The following is a 23448-nucleotide window of genomic DNA, read 5'->3' on the forward strand; positions in this document are numbered from 1 at the left end:
ACCATACTTCAGCATTTCTGGTCGAATATCATCTACTCCTGCTGCCTTCCACATTTCAAGCCTTTGATGGCTTTTTCTACTTCAAGTATGGATATGTATTCCTGATTGTATGTCTATTGAGTTTTTTTTACACTGTGCTATCACTGCTTGTTTTGTTTAGCAATTTTTTGAAGTAATTACTCCATACTTTAAGGATATCTTTTACTCCTGTTTTCATGTCACCTTTATCATCTCTAACTCCTTTTACAGCACTCTTTCCTCCATTTCTAAACTTCTTCAATAACCTCCAGCATATCTTACCACCTTCTTGATATTTATTTTCTATGTTCTTGCCAAAGTCCTCCCATGACTTTTGTTTAGCTACACAGTGTTTTGCCTTCTTGCATTTGTCTCTGTATTCTGTAAGAGAGCAAAAGCTGACTTATTTGCCAGGAACTTTTGATGTGATTTCTTCATTACCTTCACTGCCTCTTTAACTTCCTGTGTCCACAATGGTGGTCTGATTTTTCTATCCTTGCAGACAACCTCACCACATGCCTCTCTGGCTGAATCAATCAGGGTTTTCTTCAAGGCTTGCCACTGAATCTCCAAGGTTTGGTTCCTGTTCTCAAACTCTTTCATTTTTTATTCAATAATCTTTGTGTATGTTATTCTACAGTTCACATTTGAGAGCTGCTCAACTTTTATTCGCTTTAAAACTTTCTTACATGTTATTCTTTTCAGTATGAAATTCAATTTTATCCTGCTCAAGACTAAATAGTGATCACTTCCAATTTCAAATCCTCTGTACACTCTGGTGTCCTGCACCAGGGAGAAAACATCGCTATCAACAATAACATAGTCAATGAGACTTTTCTTATTTCTTGCCTTTTTTTTGCATGTGAATTTGTGCACATTTTTATGTTGGAACATGGTGTTAGTAATAACCAGTCCATGTCCTGAGCAGAAATCTGACAGGTATTTGCCATTATTATTAGTTTTGCTCTTTTCTCCAAATTTTCCCAAAATATTTTTGTATGTCTCACAATCATTTCCTCCTCTGCTATTGAGATAGCCAACAAGGACCAACTTTTCCTTTTTTATTGTGTCAGTTGCTTTTTCTAAAGCATCAAAAGATTCCTCCACTTCTACCTTAGTAGAACCTTCTGTGGGACCATAGGCACAAATAAGTCTCATTGTCCAGTTCCCCATTCTCATATTTGCCCACATTACTTGAGACTGCCTGCTATTCAAGAAGATTAGCCTCGTATTTTGTGTTGAATACTATGGCTACTCCTTCTTTTCCTTGATTGTGTTTGCCTGAATATAACATTTTGTATTTATTGCTCAGAAAGATCTCACCAATTTTTGTCTTTTTTGTTTCAGTCACTCGTATTATGTCGATATGGTACTTATCTAATTCCTAGCTAGCTCCATTTCTTTGCCATTCAGGTTTCTTATGTTGATAGTACCGATCTTTGACTTTGGTGATGTTGAGTTGGGGTGTGTTTTCAGATTTGTTCCAGTAGCTGACTTTTCGCTGTCTGCTCTGGTTCCCTGGTAAAAACAATGGGGCTGTTATTTAACCGGGCGACGCCCCAGCTGGCATGAAATTTTGTCATGTTGTACCATCATTTTTTATTTTGGTTTAACCAATAAGAATACAATTTGGTCAGCTAAATCCCAAATATCCAAGAAATTATATAGTTTAATCCTTTATCCAAGTATAAGCAAATAAAGTTTGCATGTGAAGTAACTTCACGACTGGGCAACTCGTATATAGAGGCTAATGACTTCGCCCACAGGGTGAAGTAGCCCAATTGCCACAGGGTCATTTACCTTAGTAGCCCATAATACAATGCACATATCCTTACAGATATATATAATTGTATGCCTTATTATGGGAAGGGGCACTACCAAGACCAGTTTTAACATTTTTTGAGGTGAAAAAGTAAAGGGGTGCAAGAGAGCCTGATGGTATTAGGAGAAAGAAAAGACAGAAAAGACCTCAGCTCTTATATCATCATATAGCCAAAGGCTATCAGTTTTCCTTTTTCACCAATCTCATATAAATGAATGACCAAAAGACCAATTGAAACTACAGTGCAAAGAAGACTGATAACCAGGTGGTTAGCCTTATCTGAGTTAACTGCCTTGAGTTGGCCTTCTCTACCTGGGATTGCTCTCCAGTCATCCCTGCAATTGACTATAAAGCCACATTGAATTAAGAGGATGGAAACTATTTAAAAACCTCTCATAGCAAATATAGACAGAATTTTATCTCTCCCTTGTGAATATTGCATAATGTGGGTGGTCTACATCAGCGCTTCCCAAACTGTGGGCTGCGCCCCTCTTGGGGGCCATTAGTTTTGTTGAGTGGGACATGAAATAATGAAAACAAATTTTAAATATTTTAAGACTAAATAGATATTTTTTATCTTAAAATAAAACTTATTTAATTTTTATTATTTATTATTTCTTTTTATATTTTTTTTTTTATATTTTAATAAAAAATTCACATATTGGTGTTGGTTCACAAATTTTGCTTCCTGCATATTTCAGCGCTTAATGAATATTAGTTAATATATGCTTATTCGTATAAGTTTCATTTCAAAGGTATTGATAAGAAGCATAAAAAAAAGCTTACAAATGCAATATCTTGCACTCATTTAAAACGGCCAAGTTTTTCTCACTTTAAATTAATGTTTCATTGCTAGTGTACACAGGTGCGGCGATGTGTGGGAAAGAAATACACTTGGTGTGTATGTTTTGTATTGAATATAAATACAATAAATATTATAATAATATGGCTGTATTAGATTTTTTTTTTGATGGGGGCTGTGAAATCTTTTAATTTTTCCAAAGGGGGCCTTGACATCCATAAGTTTGGGAAGCACTGGTCTACACCATCTAGTCAAAAATTTGATATCTCCTAGAATGCTTCTTTCTAAATACAAAAATCATCTGACTGAACAATAAAATTTCCACTATATACAATATAAGCATTTGAATGTCATATTACTAGTTTCCAAATCTATGTTTCTTTCTAACTTTAACCTTTATTGAGGTGTCATCAGTGGGAACCATACCCAGAAGTGATACCACAGTTGAAGTTAGCAGAAGTCATATTTCCATATATGAGTAGTTAAAAGATGTTACACCTTATCACTAAAATACTGTGGATTAGAGATAGATGTTGTAAGTTCTTTTTTTTTCACTTGTTTATACTATAAATTAATGATACCAAGAAATTGTATTCTTGGTTTCATCCTTTATCCAAGTGTCAGCAAACAAAGTTTGCATGTAAAGTAACTTCATGACTGGGCTACTTGTATATAGAGGCTAATGATTTCATATCAATTGCCTTAATATCCCATAATACAATGCACATATCCTTATGGACATGTATAATGCTTGGAGAATGGTGATTGAATGGAATGGGTTGCCTGAGTCAATTGTAATTGCTTTCTATGTTAATAGTTTCAAGGAAAAGTAATAGATATTATTTTGTTGATAGTTTGGGTCTCTCACGATTAGTGTCAGGACTCATTAGGATGTATCCGTGCAATAATAATAAATAATAATATATTCCCTGAGTGATTTACATGTTCAATTGTCTTGTGAACAGTTTTGAAAATAAATCATAATCTTAAATATATGCAGGTTGAAAATATGTGGTAGCCCCCCCCCCCAAAAGTTGAATGCCTATGAACACATCTGCACATTTTTTGAATTAAAATCATTCTTTCTTTCCAAGGTAATTATACCAGATAATTTATAATTTTTTGTTAATAATACTGAAGTTGTGCTGTAAAAGAAATATCAGTATTCTGCTTAGGATGTTTGCTGATCAATCAAACGATTGAAAATGAAACAAGATATTCCAAGACAGTTATTGCTGATGTATACTGCTCTACTACTTGGAGCTCTTTAGTCCAACTTCTGAGGAAGTGTTCTTTCTTTTCTTTCTCAATAGCAGTGAGGGTAATCTAAGCTTTTAGCTTTTTCTTTAGGTAGAGAGGATTATTATCTATTATTTCAAAGAGTGATTATTTCAGAAATGGCAGCCAGTAGAAGTAGTAATATTTGGAACTTTACAAAAAAAAAAAAAAACTAACACTTAAAAACGAGACTTTTTGTGGTTATGAGACCATAGGTACTTTATTAATATAATCCCGCCTACTAGTTTCACTAGCGACTGCCTAGCTTTGTCAAGGCTGAACGGTACACACATAAAAAAAAAAAAAAAGCGTTATCCCAAGATGGTAAATCTCATCTTGAATAGAGATTTGGGTGTTGTCGAAGCCTACCACTACCATCAGACAAGTATTAAGATCTCCTAAAGACACTGTACCATTTTTCAAATATCCAGGTGTTTATAAAATTCCATGTACAAGTGGCCTTTCATATATTGAGCAAACTTCAAGAAGCCTGGAAATCAGACAGAAGGAGCATGTTGGAGGATGTCAATCACAACAAGACAGACTCCTCAGGCTTAGCACATCACTTTGCAACTTCAAATCATGCAATTGACTGGGAAAATAACTCTATGCCATATTTAGATGATGATGATTACAGTTACAGAATTTTCAAGAAAGCGGCAGTGGTATTAAGAATGGGTAACAACCTCAACAGAAATCAGGGTGCCATACTGAAAGATATATGGAAAAACTTAATCAACTCACTCAGTTTAATGGAACTACGCGAAAAATCATGTAACACATGTGCATACAACACGTATCCATGATACTAACTGAAGCTTCTCAACACATGCACGCATTGTCACGCATAGTTTCAAACTTAACTGCCTAACAGTTAGCAATGTTTCTGTATTCTCTCATATTTTTTGTGTGTACCATTCAGCCTTGACAAAGCTAGACAGTCGCTAGTGAAACTAGTAGGTGGGATTATATTAATAAAGTACCTATGGTCTCATAACCACAAAAAGTCTTGTTTTTAAGTATTTTATGAACAAATATGTATAATTTAAATAGAAAAACTAACACTACTTAACTTTTTTTTTGTGACATAAATATAAATGATTTTTATGTAGTGAAAATATAACATGAAACATATTTGTAAAACGACAGACAACAATATTATTGCTTTATTTCTTTTTTGTTGCAATAGTAAAATGAAGTAATAGATTCTTTTGAATACTCTTTGAAAGCTTTCAAACAGTAGAAAATTAGACGGAGTAGTTATTTATAATTCAGTTCCTGGAGCATCAAGGGAGGAGGTGATGGAATATGAAACTTCAAAATGAGCATAAAATTTGAGTCACTGTATAGGATATATAGTATTTCATGTTTATGTTCACTATAGTGAAATTTATTTCTCTTTTACGTAATAAAAATATAACATGAAACATATAGAATGATTTCAACAAACAGCTGAACAACTAATAGAAAAAAAAGTGCTGGAAATAGATTGCAAAAAAATAGTCCAATATTAGAAGTACCTGCTTCAACAGACAACAATATTATTGCTTTATTTCCCTTTTTTGTAGTGTAAAATGAAGTAATAGATTTTGAATACTCTTTGAAAACTTTCAAACCAGTAGAAAATTAGATTAATTATTTATAATTCAGTTCCTGGAGGAACAAGGGAGTGAGTGATGGAATATGAAATCTTCAAAATGAGCATAAAATAGTCACTGTATAGGATATACAGTATGTTATGTTGTTCACCATAGCGAACTTTCATGGTGAAGTTTTTTCTCTATGGTGAACTATCGTTCACCATAGAGAAAAAACTTCACCATGAAATAGAGAAATAGAGAAATAGAGAAATAAAATATGGCAAATTCTAAATAAATTCATTGCGATGGCTGATCTTTTGTCATTTCAGGATAGATTATTTTCACACATGTGAAATTTGTTTTTATTTTTGGGAACACAATAAATAAATTGTACAGCAAAAAGAATATTGAAGGACACTACAGGAAATTTCAAGTAAAACAGAATAATAGATAATAATTCTCTCTACCCAAAGGAAAAGCTGAAAACTTAGATTACTTTCACTGCTATTGAATGAGCATTCTACAAGAAAAGTAAAAAACAAAATCATCTGTTGCAGTTTTTAACTGAATTTCTACTGAAATATTATGGGATACAAATTTTATTAATTAAAAAAAAGTCTCATAATCAGAATGTTGAGTAATCTGATTTAACATCACTTGTTGTTCACAAAAAAAAAAAAAATCATCTTTAAAACTAAAACACGAACAGACATATAACAGTATTTTGCAAAGAAAGAGAAAAGTTTATATTTATTTTAATAAATGTTATTTATAAACATAGTGATTTTCAATACAAGCATTTAAAACTAGCATGAAAATAATTTCTATAATATTATTATTAAAATGAAAGAACATAAACTGATTTGAGAAATAATATATGGCAAATTTACCATTACTAAATAAATTCATTGCAATGGCTGATCTTTTGTCATTTCAGGATAGATTATTTTCACACATGTGAAATTTGCTTTTATTTTTGGGAATAGACACAATAAATAAATTGTACAGTAAAAAGAATATTGAAGGACACTAAAGGAAATTTCAAATAAAACAGTATACTTTAAGTCAAGTGACACAAAGTTCTCTCCATTATAGTTAATCCATGATGGCTCTACAATCACCATTAAAGAATTAATGATGGAGAAAAGCAGGCAAACTGGCCTTAAGAACTCAACACTACAGACGTAGGATACACCAGGGCATAGGGCAACCACCTTATCCTGTGAACGGTTTGCAGTCTGATGATTAATAAACCCTCGACACTGCAAGGTAAAAGAGGGAAAGGAAGATGTGATGAGAAGGGTAATTACATGATAAAAGGCAAAATGCCACTAATGTTTTGATCCGTGAAAAATCCTAAAGTGCTGCAAGCATTTCACCCACTTCAGCCAGTTAGGTGGTTAACAGTTTAAAAAGTCTTTTTCTTTAATCTTCCGCTTATGACTAATATCGGTAGTTTCTTTGATTAAAAGTCAGGAAAAAGAAGCAAACGTGTTGGACTTCACTTACTAGTGCCATTTTTCCTGTACAAGAAACGTTCTGATGGAATCATTTGCGAAGTTTTTCCCAGTTAACACCTAGCTTAGTAGGAAAAAATCTGAATACGAATATAGATAGTTGATCTTTAATGACAACTTGCATCATACTGCCATATGCCTGTAGCTTTTTCTTCCAAATTTCTGTAATTTGCAACTGGAGATCCTAAAAAATTACAGTAGTTTTGTATGTCTTCCATGTTCTTTTTTCTTGTGTCATTTAAGATGTAATTGAAAGAATTGCCCTTTAGAAGTGTATAAGTTTGTGGACCATTATGCCTTGTTTCAATTTTACATCACATATTTTTATGAACTTGCCCTTTAAATATGAGAATCTCCACATTCTTATTTAAAACCCTGATGAAAATTTTTATCAAATTAAGTTTAATATTTAGCAGTGGCAAGAGAACTCTTTGACTTTACAAGAGGAGGATGTGAAATTTTTTATCCCTGGCTCTAAACTCTATTGAATTGGCCATCTGTTTAACCTCATAATGATGATTCCCACTTGCATAAAAAAGGAATCATAATTCATAAAACCTAACTCCACACTTGTTAAAAGTGCTACAGTTGACTTTCACTATAACAAAACACCAAAAAGTTCCAACACAGAAATAACAAACTATTCCTGTGTTCTCAACAGCTTAATATAGCAAGGGTTAAATTAACGGTGCTTTTGACTTGGTTATTCAACTTTAGTTACAACAACACATTTCCTAATTAGGACAGAAGGAGGGAACTAGAACAGAAGGAATTAATTGCAGACTATCTTTGAAGCTGAAGTCGTTAAGATGTTGGAGAAACTAATTAGTCTGAATCCAGAGGTAGGTCAAAAGCATCTTAATCAATTTGTAGAGAACAGCATGGTTTTTTATAGGTATGTCTGGTTTTAGCAACCTCTTGCATTCTATAATATAATATAGAGACAGAAGAGTTGGATAGAGGGAATGGATATACTATGATAATTCTGGATTTTGCCAAGGATTTTGTATGAATTTTGCCAAGGCATAGATTTAAAACACAGAATTGTTGATACAAACTTAAAGTTAATGTTTATGTAAAATAAGTTTATAATATGGATAAACAAAAGTGGATGATAAGTGTCAGAAAGTGATATATAACTGTGCTGAGTCTGAGACTAGTATGATTGGGGAAGTACCTCAAGGTTCTGAGATACTTCACCAGTCTAATACCTAGCTAGCATTGTAATTAGGGGGTGGTCTAGAACAGTGTTTTTCAAAGTGTGGGATGCTTACTCATCCACTTCTTTATTCTTCCGTAATGTCTATACTGTTAAAGAGGATAAAGAAAGCTTTTTACACACTTCAACATTCTTTGCACCACATTCTAACTCACAAATAATTTCGAATTTTTTGTGAACAGAGAGAACACTTCTTTTAGCAGACATGTTTCTGATTGAAGGGTTTGTTTATGACTGATTTTACAGTTCTGGCAGTGTTTAGGTAAAGTGAGGGAGAGGGACAGAAGCTGAACACTAGAGTGGGGATGGTTTCCAAGGGCAGCTTTAGGTTATAAGCCAGCTGGTAATATGAAAGCTAAGTCACTCTTTTGATTTTTGTCTCTTTGAAGAATTGTGTATTCCATGAACTACCTTGATCAATTAAGATTGTTTGCATAGTTACCAAAATTTGTATGATATATCCATGTAGTATGCTTGTTATAAAAGTGAGAAATTGCATGGGAATATGCATAAATTAAAATCATTATGGCCTTTTGTTCATTATAGCTATAATCTTGTTATTTCCACACTCATTACAACAAAGTTCGACTGTATTTAAGAATTTTAAAAAAATTCATGTTTGTAATTTATTATAATTCAAATGTTAAAAAATAAATACCTTAATAATTATAAATAAATACCTTAATAAAAATAAATACCTTCATGTTTGAATGAAATATTGTTATAATTTCTGCCGCTGCCTGAGAGGTGGGTATGCCAGTATTATTAAAATTTTAAAAGGGGTATGCATGTACTGAGAGTTTATTTGTTGATGATATGAAGTCTGGGAAAGTGATAAGAGATACAGCTGATACAGAATCTATTCGTGCAGGTTCAACGGGCATTGAGTATATATACAATTGAGTGTCATTTCAGTATTACCAAGTGTAGAGTCATGTAGTTTGGACTGAGGACATTGCAGCAGAGTATCATATTAATGAGCATTTGCTACATGTGGTCAATCAAGACAGAGATGTAGGGCTGATGGGGAAACAAAGAGTTGAAGTTTGAGGGTCACATTGGTAAGGTTGGTTAAGTTACCATGTGCTCTGGAGATGGAGAAATAGTTGGAAAGATCCAGCAACATGATGGAAGTGTGTTATGAGAATAGATTGAAGAAGAGTGGCCCTTAGAGTTTTAGAGATAGATGAACGAGAGGAGATATGATAGAAATAAATTGGTAAAGAGATCTTACAGTATAAATACAAGTGGCATTTTGCAGATTGTGGTAGGTGAAGGGCAAACTTATCATCTGTGGAAGTTGAGTAAGGGCATGATTAGAAGCAAGTGAGGTCCAGGTTCTTCTCATGTCATGTGTTTTGTGTAGAATTGGTCCATATCATTCATAAGCCCTCAGATTATATGGTATGGTGACATTAGCATTACATGCAATAATGATGAGGATGCATATCTACATTTCCAAGTGAGCATCAATCTTGAGACTAACTCCATATAACTCAGTGCTGCACTTTCACCCTTTGTCTACAAGCTCCTTAAGATAAAATAATATGGATATCATTTTTGTATTTGCAACAAAAATGTTTTTGAATCATCTGTTATGTACAAGCAAATTCAGTGATACATGGTTGTATTAAATATAACTTACTTGGAATAGAATTCACCCTGCATATAGAGATAACTGTACTAATTAATAATGAAATATTACTGACATTTTGCAATCAAACTAATTTCCTCATAATCCTGTTACATAAGAAGAAACTGGCAAACGTTTCAAATGAAAGTGCAGTGGCACGAGAGTTGTAAAAGTGAAAACTGTGGCTACTGCTACAACTTTTGACTTTAATTTCCTGGAAATTTCTAAAGAATATAGTTTTTGCAAAACTTATTAGACAAAAGAGTATAAATATTTCTCTCTTATTCTTTTTCCAGATATAACCATATCTGCAGAAAATAGCACATGAAATTGTTTACTGTTTCTTAAAATATTTATTTATCATTATAACCAACTGTTTTCCTCTGTTCTCACTATAGTTTTTTATAAGGAAATAATCAGCACTTTACATCGCTAATTTTTGGTGGTTGTTTCTTTCTCTTTCCACTTTTGTCAGTGCCAGAAGGTTAATGTAATAATCCACTGTGAAGATATGGCAATTTTCAGTTTTGTTGTTGTGGAGTTGAAATGTTTTCTGCAGGGCAACAAACCTAGAGATGAGATCTGCTAGATGCAATGGACTCACTTCTGCTAATCTATTATCATGAGACTTGCTATGAGGTGCTGCCTTTATTTGATAATTTGACAGAAGCATCCTTTTGGTAACATCTTCAACAGTCTCTAGAAATATTTCATAAACAAAATTGCTGCCTTTATTTGATAATTTGACAGAAGCATCCTTTTGGTAACATCTTCAAGTCTCTAGAAATATTTCGTAAACAATATTAATTTTACTTTAAAAGGTGTTTACTTGATTGCATTAAATTTTTCAAGATTTTAAACTTATTTATTTATCATGTTTTATAAAATGTTTTGCAGGTATATGAAAAGGATTTCTTGAACAATTTGGCTTTAAAATCAGGTAATTTATTTTTTTTATATATATAGCCTTCCTTTGTAATAATATATTACCTAATTTTAATCATCAATAGCAGAAAAAATTTCTGTTTACTAACTCTGAATTATTTTTTTAACTTTTAAACTAGCTATTTGTGCTGCTATTACAGAATTAGCATTGGATGATTTCATTGCAAATAATCTAGTTCAGGTTGGTATTCAATTTGATTGATGAATGATATTTTGCCATTAACTGAATTTTAATATTGCAGACTTATTCAAATGTATTTTTTGGTGATTGCAATTTTTGCTTATAAAGAGCATAATACGAGGCTGAGAACTGAAATGTTCTCGGCCTTGACCATAGATGGCAACACTATCGGCACGATTTTTTTTTCTAAGTTGGTACACCTGTCATAAGCATCCATGTGAAATTGCAAGTCATTCTATCACGTAGTTTGTTTTATGTATAAAACAAACTACTTGATAGAATGACTTGTCTGTATCCTTTGAAATGGATAAAATTGAGTATTGTGCAGTTATAAAATTCTTCTTAAAAGAAGGTTTAATGCCAAAAGAAATTCATTCAAAGTTCATAAAAGTTTATGGACACTCTTCTCCTTCATTTTCGACAATTAAGAATGGGCTGCCGAATTTAAACATGGCAGTACCAGCCTTGAAGATGATCTACGAAGGACATCCAAAAAGTGTAGCAACATCAGAAATCATTGATCAAGTGCATGATATGGTATTGGATGGCCGGTGAGTCAAAGTGCGTGAAATTGCTGAGACTATAGGTATTTCAAAAGAATGTGTTGGATATATTTTGCATGAAGAATTGCAAATGAAAAAGCTTTGCACAAGATGGGTGCACACTTGCTCACAGCAGATTCAAAAACACACTATCATGAAAATCTCTGAACAGTGCTTGGAGTGCTTTAACAAAAATCAAAATAAAACTGATTTTGTGTGTCGATTTATTACCATGGATGAACCTTGGATTCACCATTACACATCAGAATCCAAACAGCAGTCAAAACAGTGACAGAAGCTGGTTGTTCAGTGCCAAAGAAGACAATCGGTTCCATTAGCGAGAAAGGTCATGGCATTGGTGTTTTGGGATGCTAAAGGCATTTTGTTTATTAATTATCTTGAAAAGGGTAAAACAATAACTGGGGAATATTACTCCGATCTTTTAACCAGACTAGATGAAAAAATTTGCAAGAAAAGACCCAGTTTGCAGAAGAAAAAAAATAATCTTTCATCAGGTCAATGCACCTGACCACAAAGGTGTTTTGGCAATGGGAAAATTAAGGGATCTGCACTATGAATTGTTGGAACATCCACCCCATTCCCCAGATTTGGCTCCCTCTGACTTCTATCTCTTCCCAATACTAAAACTCTTCCTTGCTGGTCAGTGTTTTTCTCTGAATCGAGAGGTGATTGCAGCTGTAGAGGGGGGTATTTTGCAGATCTTATTGAGAACCACTGCAGGGATGGGATAATGGCACTGGAACATCACTGGAATAAATCTATTAGTCTTAAGGGAGAATATGTTGAAAAATAAAAATAATTTTGAAATTATAAATTAGTTTATTCATAGTTTGGCCGAGAACTTTACAGACCACCCTTGTATCAGTACCTTCCAAATATTTCATCATTATCATCAATTACCTGATATATACCCCAAAGGGTATATTAAGTTTTAATATACCCTTTGGGGTATATATCAGGTTTAAGTTTTACATTATTAATAATTACATTATTAACAAAGGATTAAGTTTACATTATTAATAATCTCATCAACAATTTTACTCCAAATTAGCTTATTACTTGTCAGCATTCCAATATTGTCGAATCTAATATTTCATTCTTCTAAAGCACGTATGACTGAATGAGTCAACCTAAATCTTGGTCTTTGTTTGTTTTTTTTTCCTGCTATCTTGTCTTCAAACAACTGTTCTGTTAATATTTCTTCTCCCATTCAGTTTAAGTGACCATAACAGCTTAACTTAGTCTTGCAAACACATTCTTGAATTCTAACAATATAAAGTTCCTTCTTTATGTCTGCATTTTTAATATGATTTTGCCATTAATGCCATCAGTTCACTCGTCTAATTTTTCTCAGAACCCTCATATCTGTGGTCTCTAGTCTTTGATCAAGTGAGGTGAAAATGTATTAGTACAACTCTCGGATCCATAACTCAAAACTGGTTTGAACGCTGTCTTATATACTGCTAGTCTGGTGTTTTGGCTAATTTCTCTGTTATTCCATATACATTTATCAGCTGGCTATCCACCATACCAGCTTTGCTTATTCTGTTGTCTATTTCCAGATTTAACTTGCCATCAACACTAAAAACTGCCTAAATAGCTGAAATATTTTACTTATAGGATCACCATTCAGAATGCAGCTGAAGTTTTCTGTGTTCCTGCCTATTTTTATAGTTTTGGTCTTTTTATTGCTGTTTTTTGTTCCAAATTTCTTACAGCGGTTATTCAATTTAGTTAGAGATCCTGGAGATTTGCACTAGATATGTTTAGGAGTACAACATCGCCTGCATAAAACAAAGACCTAAGTTTGACGTTGGAATTTTTTTTTTTTTTTTTTTTTTCACTATAAATTATATATTTAGTTTAATCCTTTATCCAAGTGTAAGCAAACAAAGTTTGCACCTGAAGTATCTTCAGGACTGGGGCAACTCGTGGCAAAGGTGGACTGAGTTCACATCACTTTCCTTAGTATCCCATAGTGACAGACGTGTATATTGCTGTGCATTATGGTAAGGGTCACTACCCAGACTGATTTTGACCTTTATTGAGATCTCTTCAGTGGGAGCCAAACACAGAGGTGGAAACCAGTCTGGGTAGTGACCCTTCCCATAATGCATAGCAATATACATGTCTGCAAGGAGATATGTTTTGCATTATAGGATACTAAGGAAAATGATGTGAACTCATACTTGGATAAAGGATTAAACTAAATATATAATTTATAGTCTAACCAAGTGAAAAAAACTTCCAACATCTTTCTCTAATCCAGAGTAATTTATAATAAGGTGTGACATCTTTTGGCAACTGGCATATGGAATGTGACTTCTGCATTGCCTTGACCCAGAAGTGATACCTTGGTATCACTTCTGGGTCTGGCTTCCATGAAGAGACCTCAATAAAGGTCAAAATTGGTCTAGGTAGTGACCCTTTATAATGCATAGCAATATACATATCTGCAAGGAGATGTGCTTTGCATTATGGGATACTAAGGAAAGTGATGTGGACTCAGTTCACCTTCGCCACGAGTTGCCCCAATGCTGAAGATACTTCAGGTGCAAACTTTGTTTGCTTACACTTGGATAAAGGATTAAACTAAATATATAACTAAGTTTGCCATCTCCAATTCTAATATCAGGCCTAATTCTACTGTCTTTCGTAATGTGATCCATATAGATGATGAATAAGAGTGGAGATAATATGCATCTAAACCCAGATTTCACATCAAACCAACCATTTTCCTGTATTTCCTTCAATTCTAACTGCTTGCTAACAACTTAAATATAGACTATGTATTGCTCTGTATAATGTTCCATTCACCCTATCATATAATTGTAGTGTTTTGAAAAGCTTTTCTCTGGGCAAGTTGTCGTATGCCTTTTCCAGATCTCAAAATTTTAAGTACAGATCCTTGTCATATTCCCATGATTTCTCAACTATTTGTCTTAAAGTGAAAATCTGATCTTGACAAACCTCTTTTGACTTGAACCATGCTTATTCTTCTCCAAATTTCTCTTCCACAATCTTTCTCAACCTCTTTTCAAGTATGCTTGCATAAATCTTACCTGGAACACTCAGTAGAGAAATTCCTCTGTAATTCTCACATTCAACTTTATTCCCTTTTTTTGGGTACTATGAGAGCTCTATTCCAATCATTGGGAATTGACCTTCTGTCCAGGTCCTCTAAATTATGCAGCGTAGCCACTGCAAAAACTGTTATATCTGCATACTTGAGCATTTCTGGTCAGATATCATCTACTCCAGCTGTCTTTCCATATTTCAAGTTTTTTACAACTTTTTCTAATTCAAGTATTGATATGTACTCCTCTTTGCATTCCTCTTGAAAATTTTCTATCATGGTTCTGTCACTGCTTGGTTTGTTTAGCAGTCTTTCAAAGTAATTACTCCAGACATCTAGATTTTCCTTATCTTCAGTTTTTGTATCACCTTTATCATCTTTGATTCCTTTTACAGTACTCTTTCCTCCATTTCTAAGCTTCAATAACCTCCAGAACATTTTGCCACCTTCTGGATATTTATTTTCTATACTTTTAGCAAAGTTTTCCCATAACTTTTGTGTATCTACTTTTACACATAGCTTAGCTCGCTTACATTTTTCTCTGTATTCTTTTAAGGCATCTGCTGACTTATTTGCTAGAAACTTTTGGTATGCTTTCTCTTTTCCCGGACTGCTTCTTTAACTTTTTGTGTCCACCATGGTGTTCTTGCTGAATATTGGAACATGGAATGCAAGAACACTACTAGAACCAGGTAAAATAGAAAATGTGACTTGAAGTAGACATTCTGGGCATTAGTGAGACGAGATGGGAGGGACAGGGTGATTTCTGGAGTGGAGAATTTTGGATAATATATTCAGGACAAAGGAAGGGCGAGTCAGGTGTTGCAATAATGCTTCATAAAAAAGTTGAAAAGTTAATCACTACAATAATTAACTATAGTGACAGAATCATGGCGATAAGCATTCAAAATGAACCAGTAAACCTCAATATTATAATGGTCTACATGCCAACATCACAACATAGCAATGAAGAAATAGAAGAAATTTATGAACAAATAGAAGAAATCTGGAGCAGTTTTAAAGACAGAGACAATACAATAATAATGGGAGATTGGAATGCTATAGTGGGAGAAGAGAGCAATGATAATGTTTCGGGAAGATTTGGTCTTGGATGTAGGAATGAAAGAGGAAAGCAATTAATAGAATATCTTTTCCCAATAATATATATTGGGAAAAGATACAGAAACCAAATAAAAATTGCAAGCAAAAGCTATCCAAGTGCCAACATTAGTAGTGACCATAACCTTGTCTTAATGAAAACAGAACTGAAACATAGGAAACAAATCCAAAGATACAAACCAATAAGATGGAACTTTGAAAAATTAAAGAGTAAAGAAGTAAAGAGAGGATACCAACTGATCATAACATTCCAGAAAACATAAATAGTCAGAATAATATTGAAAACCAATGGAATATGATTAAAGAGTTAATTGCAAATTCATCAAATCAATTACTGAAAAATGCAGAAAAAGAAAAAAGAAAACATTGGATAACAGATGAAATACTTGGCCTTATGGATGAAAGAAGAAAATATAAAAATGCTGTTAAAGAAGAAGATGTGGCCAAATACAAATATCTTAAAAATCAAATTACAAGAAAATGTAGACAAGTCAAAAAAGAATACTTGGAAGAACAGTGTAATAACATAGATGAATTATTTAAAAAAGAAAACATAGAGAAAGCCTATAAATAAATTAACAAACTGACTTTCAAATTTAATAAGAACAGCAAAAACAATGCCATCCATCAAAAATGAAAATGGAAAATTACTAATAGAATCTGAGGATATATTAATGGAATGGAAGAATTATCTTGAAAATCTCTATAATGGCGATGAACTTGATGTTGATATCAGTATAGAAAATCAAAATGAAGATAATCTAGGATCCCCAATAATGCAAGAAGAATTTGATAAAGCACTGTCCGAAATGAGTAAGGGAAAAAGTCCAGGTGTAGACAATATTCCTATAGAAGTGCTACAAAATCTAGGTGATGAGACAAAAACTTTACTCTATCAATTAATAGCTCAAATCTATGATAGAGGAGAATTACCAAAGGAGTTTATGAAATCAACCATAATATCAATACCAAAAAAGAATAATGCAAACAAATGCAGCCAATTTAGAACAATATCTTTAATCCCACATGTTAGCAAAATTTTGCTAAAAATTATTCAAAATAGAATTTATTCAAAAATAGATTGTCTATTGGATGAAGACCAATTTGGATTCAGAAAGAATAAAGGAACAAGAGAAACAATACTCTGTTTAAGAACAATAATAGAGAGAAGATTAGACCTTAGTCAAAATACTTACATTTGCTTCCTTGATTTAGAGAAAGCGTTTGATAAAGTAAACCAGCAAATACTCCTAAATTGTCTAACTAATATTGGCATAGATTTGAGGGATAGGAAAAGAATTTATCAAATTTACAAAAATCAAAATGGACGGATTAAAATCAATGATAAGGAGAAAATAATGAATATCAGGAGTGGAGTAAGACAAGAATGTATCCTTTCACCACTTTTATTTAATTTATATATTGAAAAGGCCATTCAGGAAATTTAAGATAAAATAAATAGTGGCATAAAGATAAATGGTGGGCAAGTCGTGTATAAGATTTGCTGATGCATAGCCCTTGTAGCAGAAAACAGAAGAATGTTAAAAACAATGCTAGAATTACTAAATAATAACCTTAAAAATATAAAATGAAAATCAACACAGATAAGACTAAAATAATTGTTACAGGCAAAATCCCTATCAATACAGAGCATATAGACATCAGTGGGGAACAAATAAAACAAGTTAAAAGCTTTAAATATTTAGGTAGCCTAATAACAGAAGATGGCAGAACAAGAGAAGGCATAAGATCAAGAATAAACAATGCAAAAGCCCAATTCTCTAAGATGAAATGCATTTTAACAGGAAACCTCAACCTACAATTGAAAAAAAAAAAAAAGTAAACATTGATATGGAGCATTGCACTGTATGGATGTGAAACCTGGATTCTAGGCATAGAAGATGTAAGAAGATTGGAGGCTTTTGAAATGTGGTGCTGGCGTCGCATGAACAAAATAAAATGGACAGAAAAAAAATAAGACCAACAAGTGATGAGAGAGAGATAAATGAAATAAGAACTCTAATAAAATTGATCAAAATTAGAAGGAATAGGTGGTTTTGGACATATACTTCGACATGATGGACTTGTGAAAAGAATAACTGAAGGCAAAATAGAGGGGAAAAGTAGAAGAGGCAGACCAAGGAAAAGCTTTCTTGACCAAGTCAAAGATAGCATGGGTTTGAGGAGTTACCAGGAGGTTAAGAAGAAAGCCAATTACAGAGTGGAATGGAGGAAAATGCTGCTGAGCTACCAGTCCCAAGACTAATGCAACTGATGATGATGGTGTTCTTATTTTTTTACCCTTGCATACAACTTCACCACATTCCTCCCTTGCTGAATCAATCAATGTCTTCTTCAGAGTTTGTCACTGAGACTCCAAGGTTTGGCTCTTGTTTTCAAACTGCTGCAGATAATGTTTACATAGTTGAGTCTTGTTGTCGGAAAAAGGGCTGACTAACTATCCATAAGCCAATTTGTTTCCGACCCAACACAGAAACAATGAAAACCTAAGGATAAGGACATGCTTATACTTCCAAGAACAGGGCTAAGGGAGTACTGTATATATATTCACTCAAAGGTATATCAACTCGACTGAGATTATTAACATTAAATAAGCTAAGGAAATCTGTGTTTAGAACTAATATTGTCCTTGTAAAATAAGCAAAGGAAAACTGTGTTTCAGGACCAAAATTGTTGTTTTTAAATGTGCTTAAGAGATCTGTCTTTTAGAACCATGTTAAAACAGTTCAGAGTTAAGGTGACCAATCGACCGTGGCAAAGTATATGACGTAGTTAACGAGAGAGGGCGCTCGCAAGGGAGATATAAGGCGCGGCGCGAGATTCAAACGCTCTCTTGTTTTCTGTTCCTGTGTTCCCGTCCAAGCCTGGATAGCTGAGGAAGCTTGTCGCCCCGGTGCCCAGCAACAATCTCCCGGTTGCTGTTGTAACCGAGTCGAATAAAGCTACCTAAGGAATGAAGTCAGAATTTCAGTAAGGAGCCATTGATGAACCACGCCAATGTAAAGCCAGCAAAGGGCAACCTTCGAAGAAAGCATAAGTAAGTCGCAGAGGTCATAGAAACACGTGGCTAGGGAATATGGAAGTCTTGCCATATCGGAAGTGAAAGTGTGGGGGAAGTCAAGGAAACCCCATAAAAAAAAGACAAGATGGTAATGTACAACTCTTTCATATATATATTCTAGAATTGTAAACCAAAATAAAGAAAAGGAGCCAAGGCTTTGAGGAGCTCCATACATCATCTTACCCATAGTGCCTTAATGACTGTTTGGGCTAATTGTCTGTGTCAAGTAAGCCGGTGCCATTCCAAGCTTGTGCTGAGGAGGGAACCTAACTTTTGAACTGTTTGTCAGGAAGAAGCTATTTGCTGTAGTGTTAGATATTAGCCTGATCTTCACTTAAAATGTGAGGCATAGAGACTGCAGAATTGAAATTTGTTTTCCATGTTAGAATATAAGTTAGAAAGAGTTTGATATGCCATGTATAAATAAAGTTTATATCTAATTGTGCTTAGAAAATGAGCATTAAGTAACCCTGTACGGATAAGTCGAGTCTGAGCGTAATCATAAGACAGAGATATATCATTGAATTGCTTAAGCATAAAGATTGAAATTTTGGATATCCTAATCTAAAGGGGGGGGGAGGTAGTTCAGACTCTCAATTTAGTTCAAAGAAGGTAACTTAGCATTGATTTTACTTAAAGTGTATCTTGAATGATTATACAAAAGTGTATCGATACTAGTGTTTTAATAAATGTATTCTTTTATATCAAAGTTCATGAGTTCTGTTGCTCTGAGACTGAGTTACCACTTATAAAACTTTCGGACCTGTGTGAGTAAGGGAGGGGAAACAATTCATGTAAGAAAGAGAGGAGGGAACCACGACTGCACATCACATGATCCCTATGTTAATCAATGTTAACTATTTGAATATCAGAAATTAGTTGCTGGCTGGTGCAGTCGTTCTTAAAATAAATTTGTCGGCAATGAAATCTCTGACACGTATGAGAGATAAATAAAACATAGAATTTAAGGAACGACAGGATAGTAGGTAAAAGAAATAACATAAGAAAAGAGAACACGAAGACATAACAGTCTACAATTTACCTGTAAAAGCTGCTCAACTTTTAATTCTTTTTAAAACTTTCTTACATATTGTTCAATGTAATATCCATTTTTATCCTGTACTAAGTAATAGTCACTTCCAATTTCAAATCCACCATACACTCTTGTATGCTGAACCAGCTTTATGATATCACTATCAACAATGACATAGTCAATGACTTTTTCTTGTGTATTTTCTTTATCTGAAGTTGTACACTTCTTTATGTTGAAACATGGTGTTAGTAATGACTAGTCATTGTCCTAAGCAAAAGTCCAGCAAATACCGACTATTATTATTATTAGGTTTGTGCTTTTCTCCAAATTTTCCCAAAATGTTCCTATATGCCTATTGGGATTCATTTCCTACTCTGCTGTTCAGGTCTCCAACAAGGATCATTTTTTTCCATTTTCTTTATGTCAGTTGTTTGTGTGTTTATTCTAATGACCCCAAAAAACTCCTCCACTTCTTCCTTAGAAGAACCTCTGTGGGACCATAGGTACAAATAAATTTCTTTGTCCATTTGCCCATTTTGAAGTTTGTCCACCTAACTCTACTTGAAATTCTTTTTTGATCAAGAAGTTTATCTTCATGTTCGGTGTTGAATGCTATCAGTACTCCTGCCTTTCCTTGATCATTATTGCTTGAATCGCGCCTGTTTTTGTCTTCTTTGTCTTAGTAATGCCAATTATATCCACATGGTAGACGCTCCAGCCGGCATGAAATCTCATCATATTCATTTGTGGTTTAACAACAGATAGTATAATTTGGTCGACTAAGTTCCTAATTGCCAGACCATTCTCATTCGTTCATACCTAGTAGATACCTACTAACAGGGTTCACCACGTGAAGGTTAGGATTGAACATTAGGTCAGAAACCTCAGTCACTTCTCCACATTCCTGAAAGGTGATGTGGAAGTCTCCTCCCAGTTATTTGGCTTTGACCCTTAAGCAACCCCTAATACTCTCATTATTCTTGTATAAGTCCTTTCAGCCATCAAACTCACTCCACACATCCACAAACTCTGCACCACTCCTCCTGCATAACCTACATATTGAGTCATTTGCTATCATGGGCCTTCTTCTCAGCTCTACTCTGTCATACTGCAGCAACAGACTAACTATCTGAACTCTCTCTCTCATTCTTTTCTTTTGATACTTCCAGTAATTCTTTCATGTCCTTGCTCATGCTATACTTTTCTCCTTTCAAATAATTTGTTCCAGCCAATATGATCATCTCTTTCACCCTACTCTTTTGTGCTCTAATAGCCTCACTAACATCATTAATTTTCATACCTGAAAAGCACAATTTTGTTAATCTCTCATTCTTCACACCTTTTATGATTGAATAGCCATACGACTCACTCCTTAATTTTTCTTTCTCTCTCTCTCTCTCTCTCTCTCTCTTGGTCAAGCCCTCATTTCTCTTATCTCACACTTCTTTCTTTCTGTTATGCTGACCTACTTGCCAGACGTTTCTACATTTGCTCCATCTCCCGCTTCACTCTGTGTGTATCACTCCTTGTTCTTTACATTCTTTACATCAGTCATACTATTCTTTCGTTCAACACTTTTACTCTCTCTCTCACTCTCTCTCAATTGGGTCGCATTTAATCTCTCTTTCAACTTTATCAGCCGTCAATCACACACATTTTCAAGTGCATTCTGAGTTCCATCCACTACTTCAATCTTGTGACCTGAGACACACTTTTGATCCTCGCTCTTGTAGCATTTTTGGCTCACTTTTCCACCATTATCGCTTTCAAACCAAATTCCATTTGCCTTTGATAATGCATACATTTCGCAGACATTGCACTGCACAAAGTCCCTTGGGCAAAATTCTTTAAACAATGGCACCTTGAATGCCAATGTTCTGCTTCATATCGGTGCCATGTGCTACGCTACATAACTTTTATTATTATTATTACGTGACACCTCCAGGGAGTCCATGGACTCATCGAGGGAGGACACCTACTCTACAACTCTGTCTCCACTACTCAATCCACCAACTACAGTGAACCTCATCTATACCAATGCCATCTACTGCTCACCACCACAAGTATTTTCACAGACAATCACAAACATTCATGCCCACGACAGGATTCGAACCTGTCGTGGGCATGAATGCCGACTGCTCTCCAGTCTTTTGGCTGGAGAGCAGTCGGCAAACCAGGCTGTGCCCTTACTGTGCAAAAGACTAAATTAACAATATTTAAAACAAAACTTTTAACTTAAAACTAATGATGGTGACTAGTAGAGTACCTCAGGGTTTGGTACTAGGGCCACTACTCTTTAATTTGTATATCAGTGACATATGAAAAGATTTAAGAGGGATATTCAGTTGTTTGATGATGCAAAACTGTGGAGAGCAATAGTTGATAAAGGTGATACAGATATCTGGCAAAATGATTCAAATAAATTGGCATTGTGGGCAAGGATGATTGTCAATTTTTTGTTGCAAAATGTAAGGTTATGCACTTTGATGAAAAGGTTGCATATGTCATGTCATATATCGATGGTAGGATAGCAGGAAATCAATGAGACTTGGGGATAATGTGGACAAAGAGTACAGAGGGCATATTGCAAAAGTTGGTAAAACAGCTCAACAAATTATTTGGATGTTTAAAAACATCCTAACAAGTAAAGATAAGGAAGTTATTATCCCTCTTTATAATTCAGCCACATCTTGACTACTTTACATAGATTTGGTCACTTGGGTTTCTTGGGGACCAGGAGGTGGTCCAAAAGATTTGGAGACGAGTGACGAAGATGGTGAGAAGTCTGTGGAATACTCCCTACAAGGATAGGTTGAAGGTTTGTGGGTTACAAAGTTTAGTTGATAGACAGAAAACAGGGGACATGATAGAAACTTTTAAGATATTAAACGGGTTTTATAAAATTGATGCAAGTGAAATTTATCAATATATGACAAATAGCCAGAGAACTAGAGGCCATTTGTGGAAGTTGTGTAAGAGTGTGGTTAGTAGAAGTGTGCAGACCAGATTTTTTACTTGTAGAGTGATGAGTGAGTGGAATGGATTGCCAGAATTGGTTGCGAGTTCCCTGATGGTGAATGGATTTGAGGAAAGGTATGATAGGATTTGTCTGTTTGATGGTTGTTTGGGTCTCCTGCGATGAGTCTCCAGACTCCATGGAGATGCCGTAAATAATAATAATATATTCATGTATCTGTGTCTGGTAAACCTTATGCTTCAGTGGCTGTGTTCAAATTATTTCTTGGTTTTCTAATAGTATCATATATTGCTGGTATCAGAGCTGTAGAAGGAATACATTTTGTGACATTTCTTATATAACATAAGAATGGAAATGAAATGGGTCATGTAATGATGCATTTGTTTTGTATTCACTGTGATGATGTAATGAGATACTTATTATGTAATATAAGTGTATAGTCATTTTATTGAGGGAACAAGTTTATATTTAATGGTCTCCACCCCCCCCCCCCCAAAGATACAGAGCAGGAATTTAAGGATGTTTATTTTTAAGAAAGGACAAATAATTGGGCAGAATTTGTGGATGATAGGTTTGAAAGTGTCAGTCAGCTGTAACATTTTG

At 34.2% G+C, this 23448-nt stretch overlaps 1 protein-coding gene across 2 annotated transcripts in view; it reads left to right on the forward strand.

Annotated features, from left to right (window-relative positions):
* LOC150105647 (serine/threonine-protein kinase Nek10-like) overlaps window positions 1-23448 on the forward strand; it is a 268426-nt gene that overhangs the window by 93370 nt on the left and 151608 nt on the right. For both annotated transcript variants that reach the window (XM_090394286.1, XM_090394287.1), the window contains exons 13-14: window positions 10767-10809; window positions 10934-10995. In XM_090394286.1, coding sequence (XP_090250412.1) covers window positions 10767-10809; window positions 10934-10995 — 105 coding nt within the window. The remainder of the gene's footprint in view (window positions 1-10766; window positions 10810-10933; window positions 10996-23448) is intronic.

Source organism: Typopeltis vanoorti, chromosome 6 (genome assembly GCF_054136105.1).
Source record: "Typopeltis vanoorti isolate ZY-2024b chromosome 6, IOZ_Tvanoo_1.0, whole genome shotgun sequence".
Taxonomy (NCBI): domain Eukaryota; kingdom Metazoa; phylum Arthropoda; class Arachnida; order Uropygi; family Thelyphonidae; genus Typopeltis; species Typopeltis vanoorti.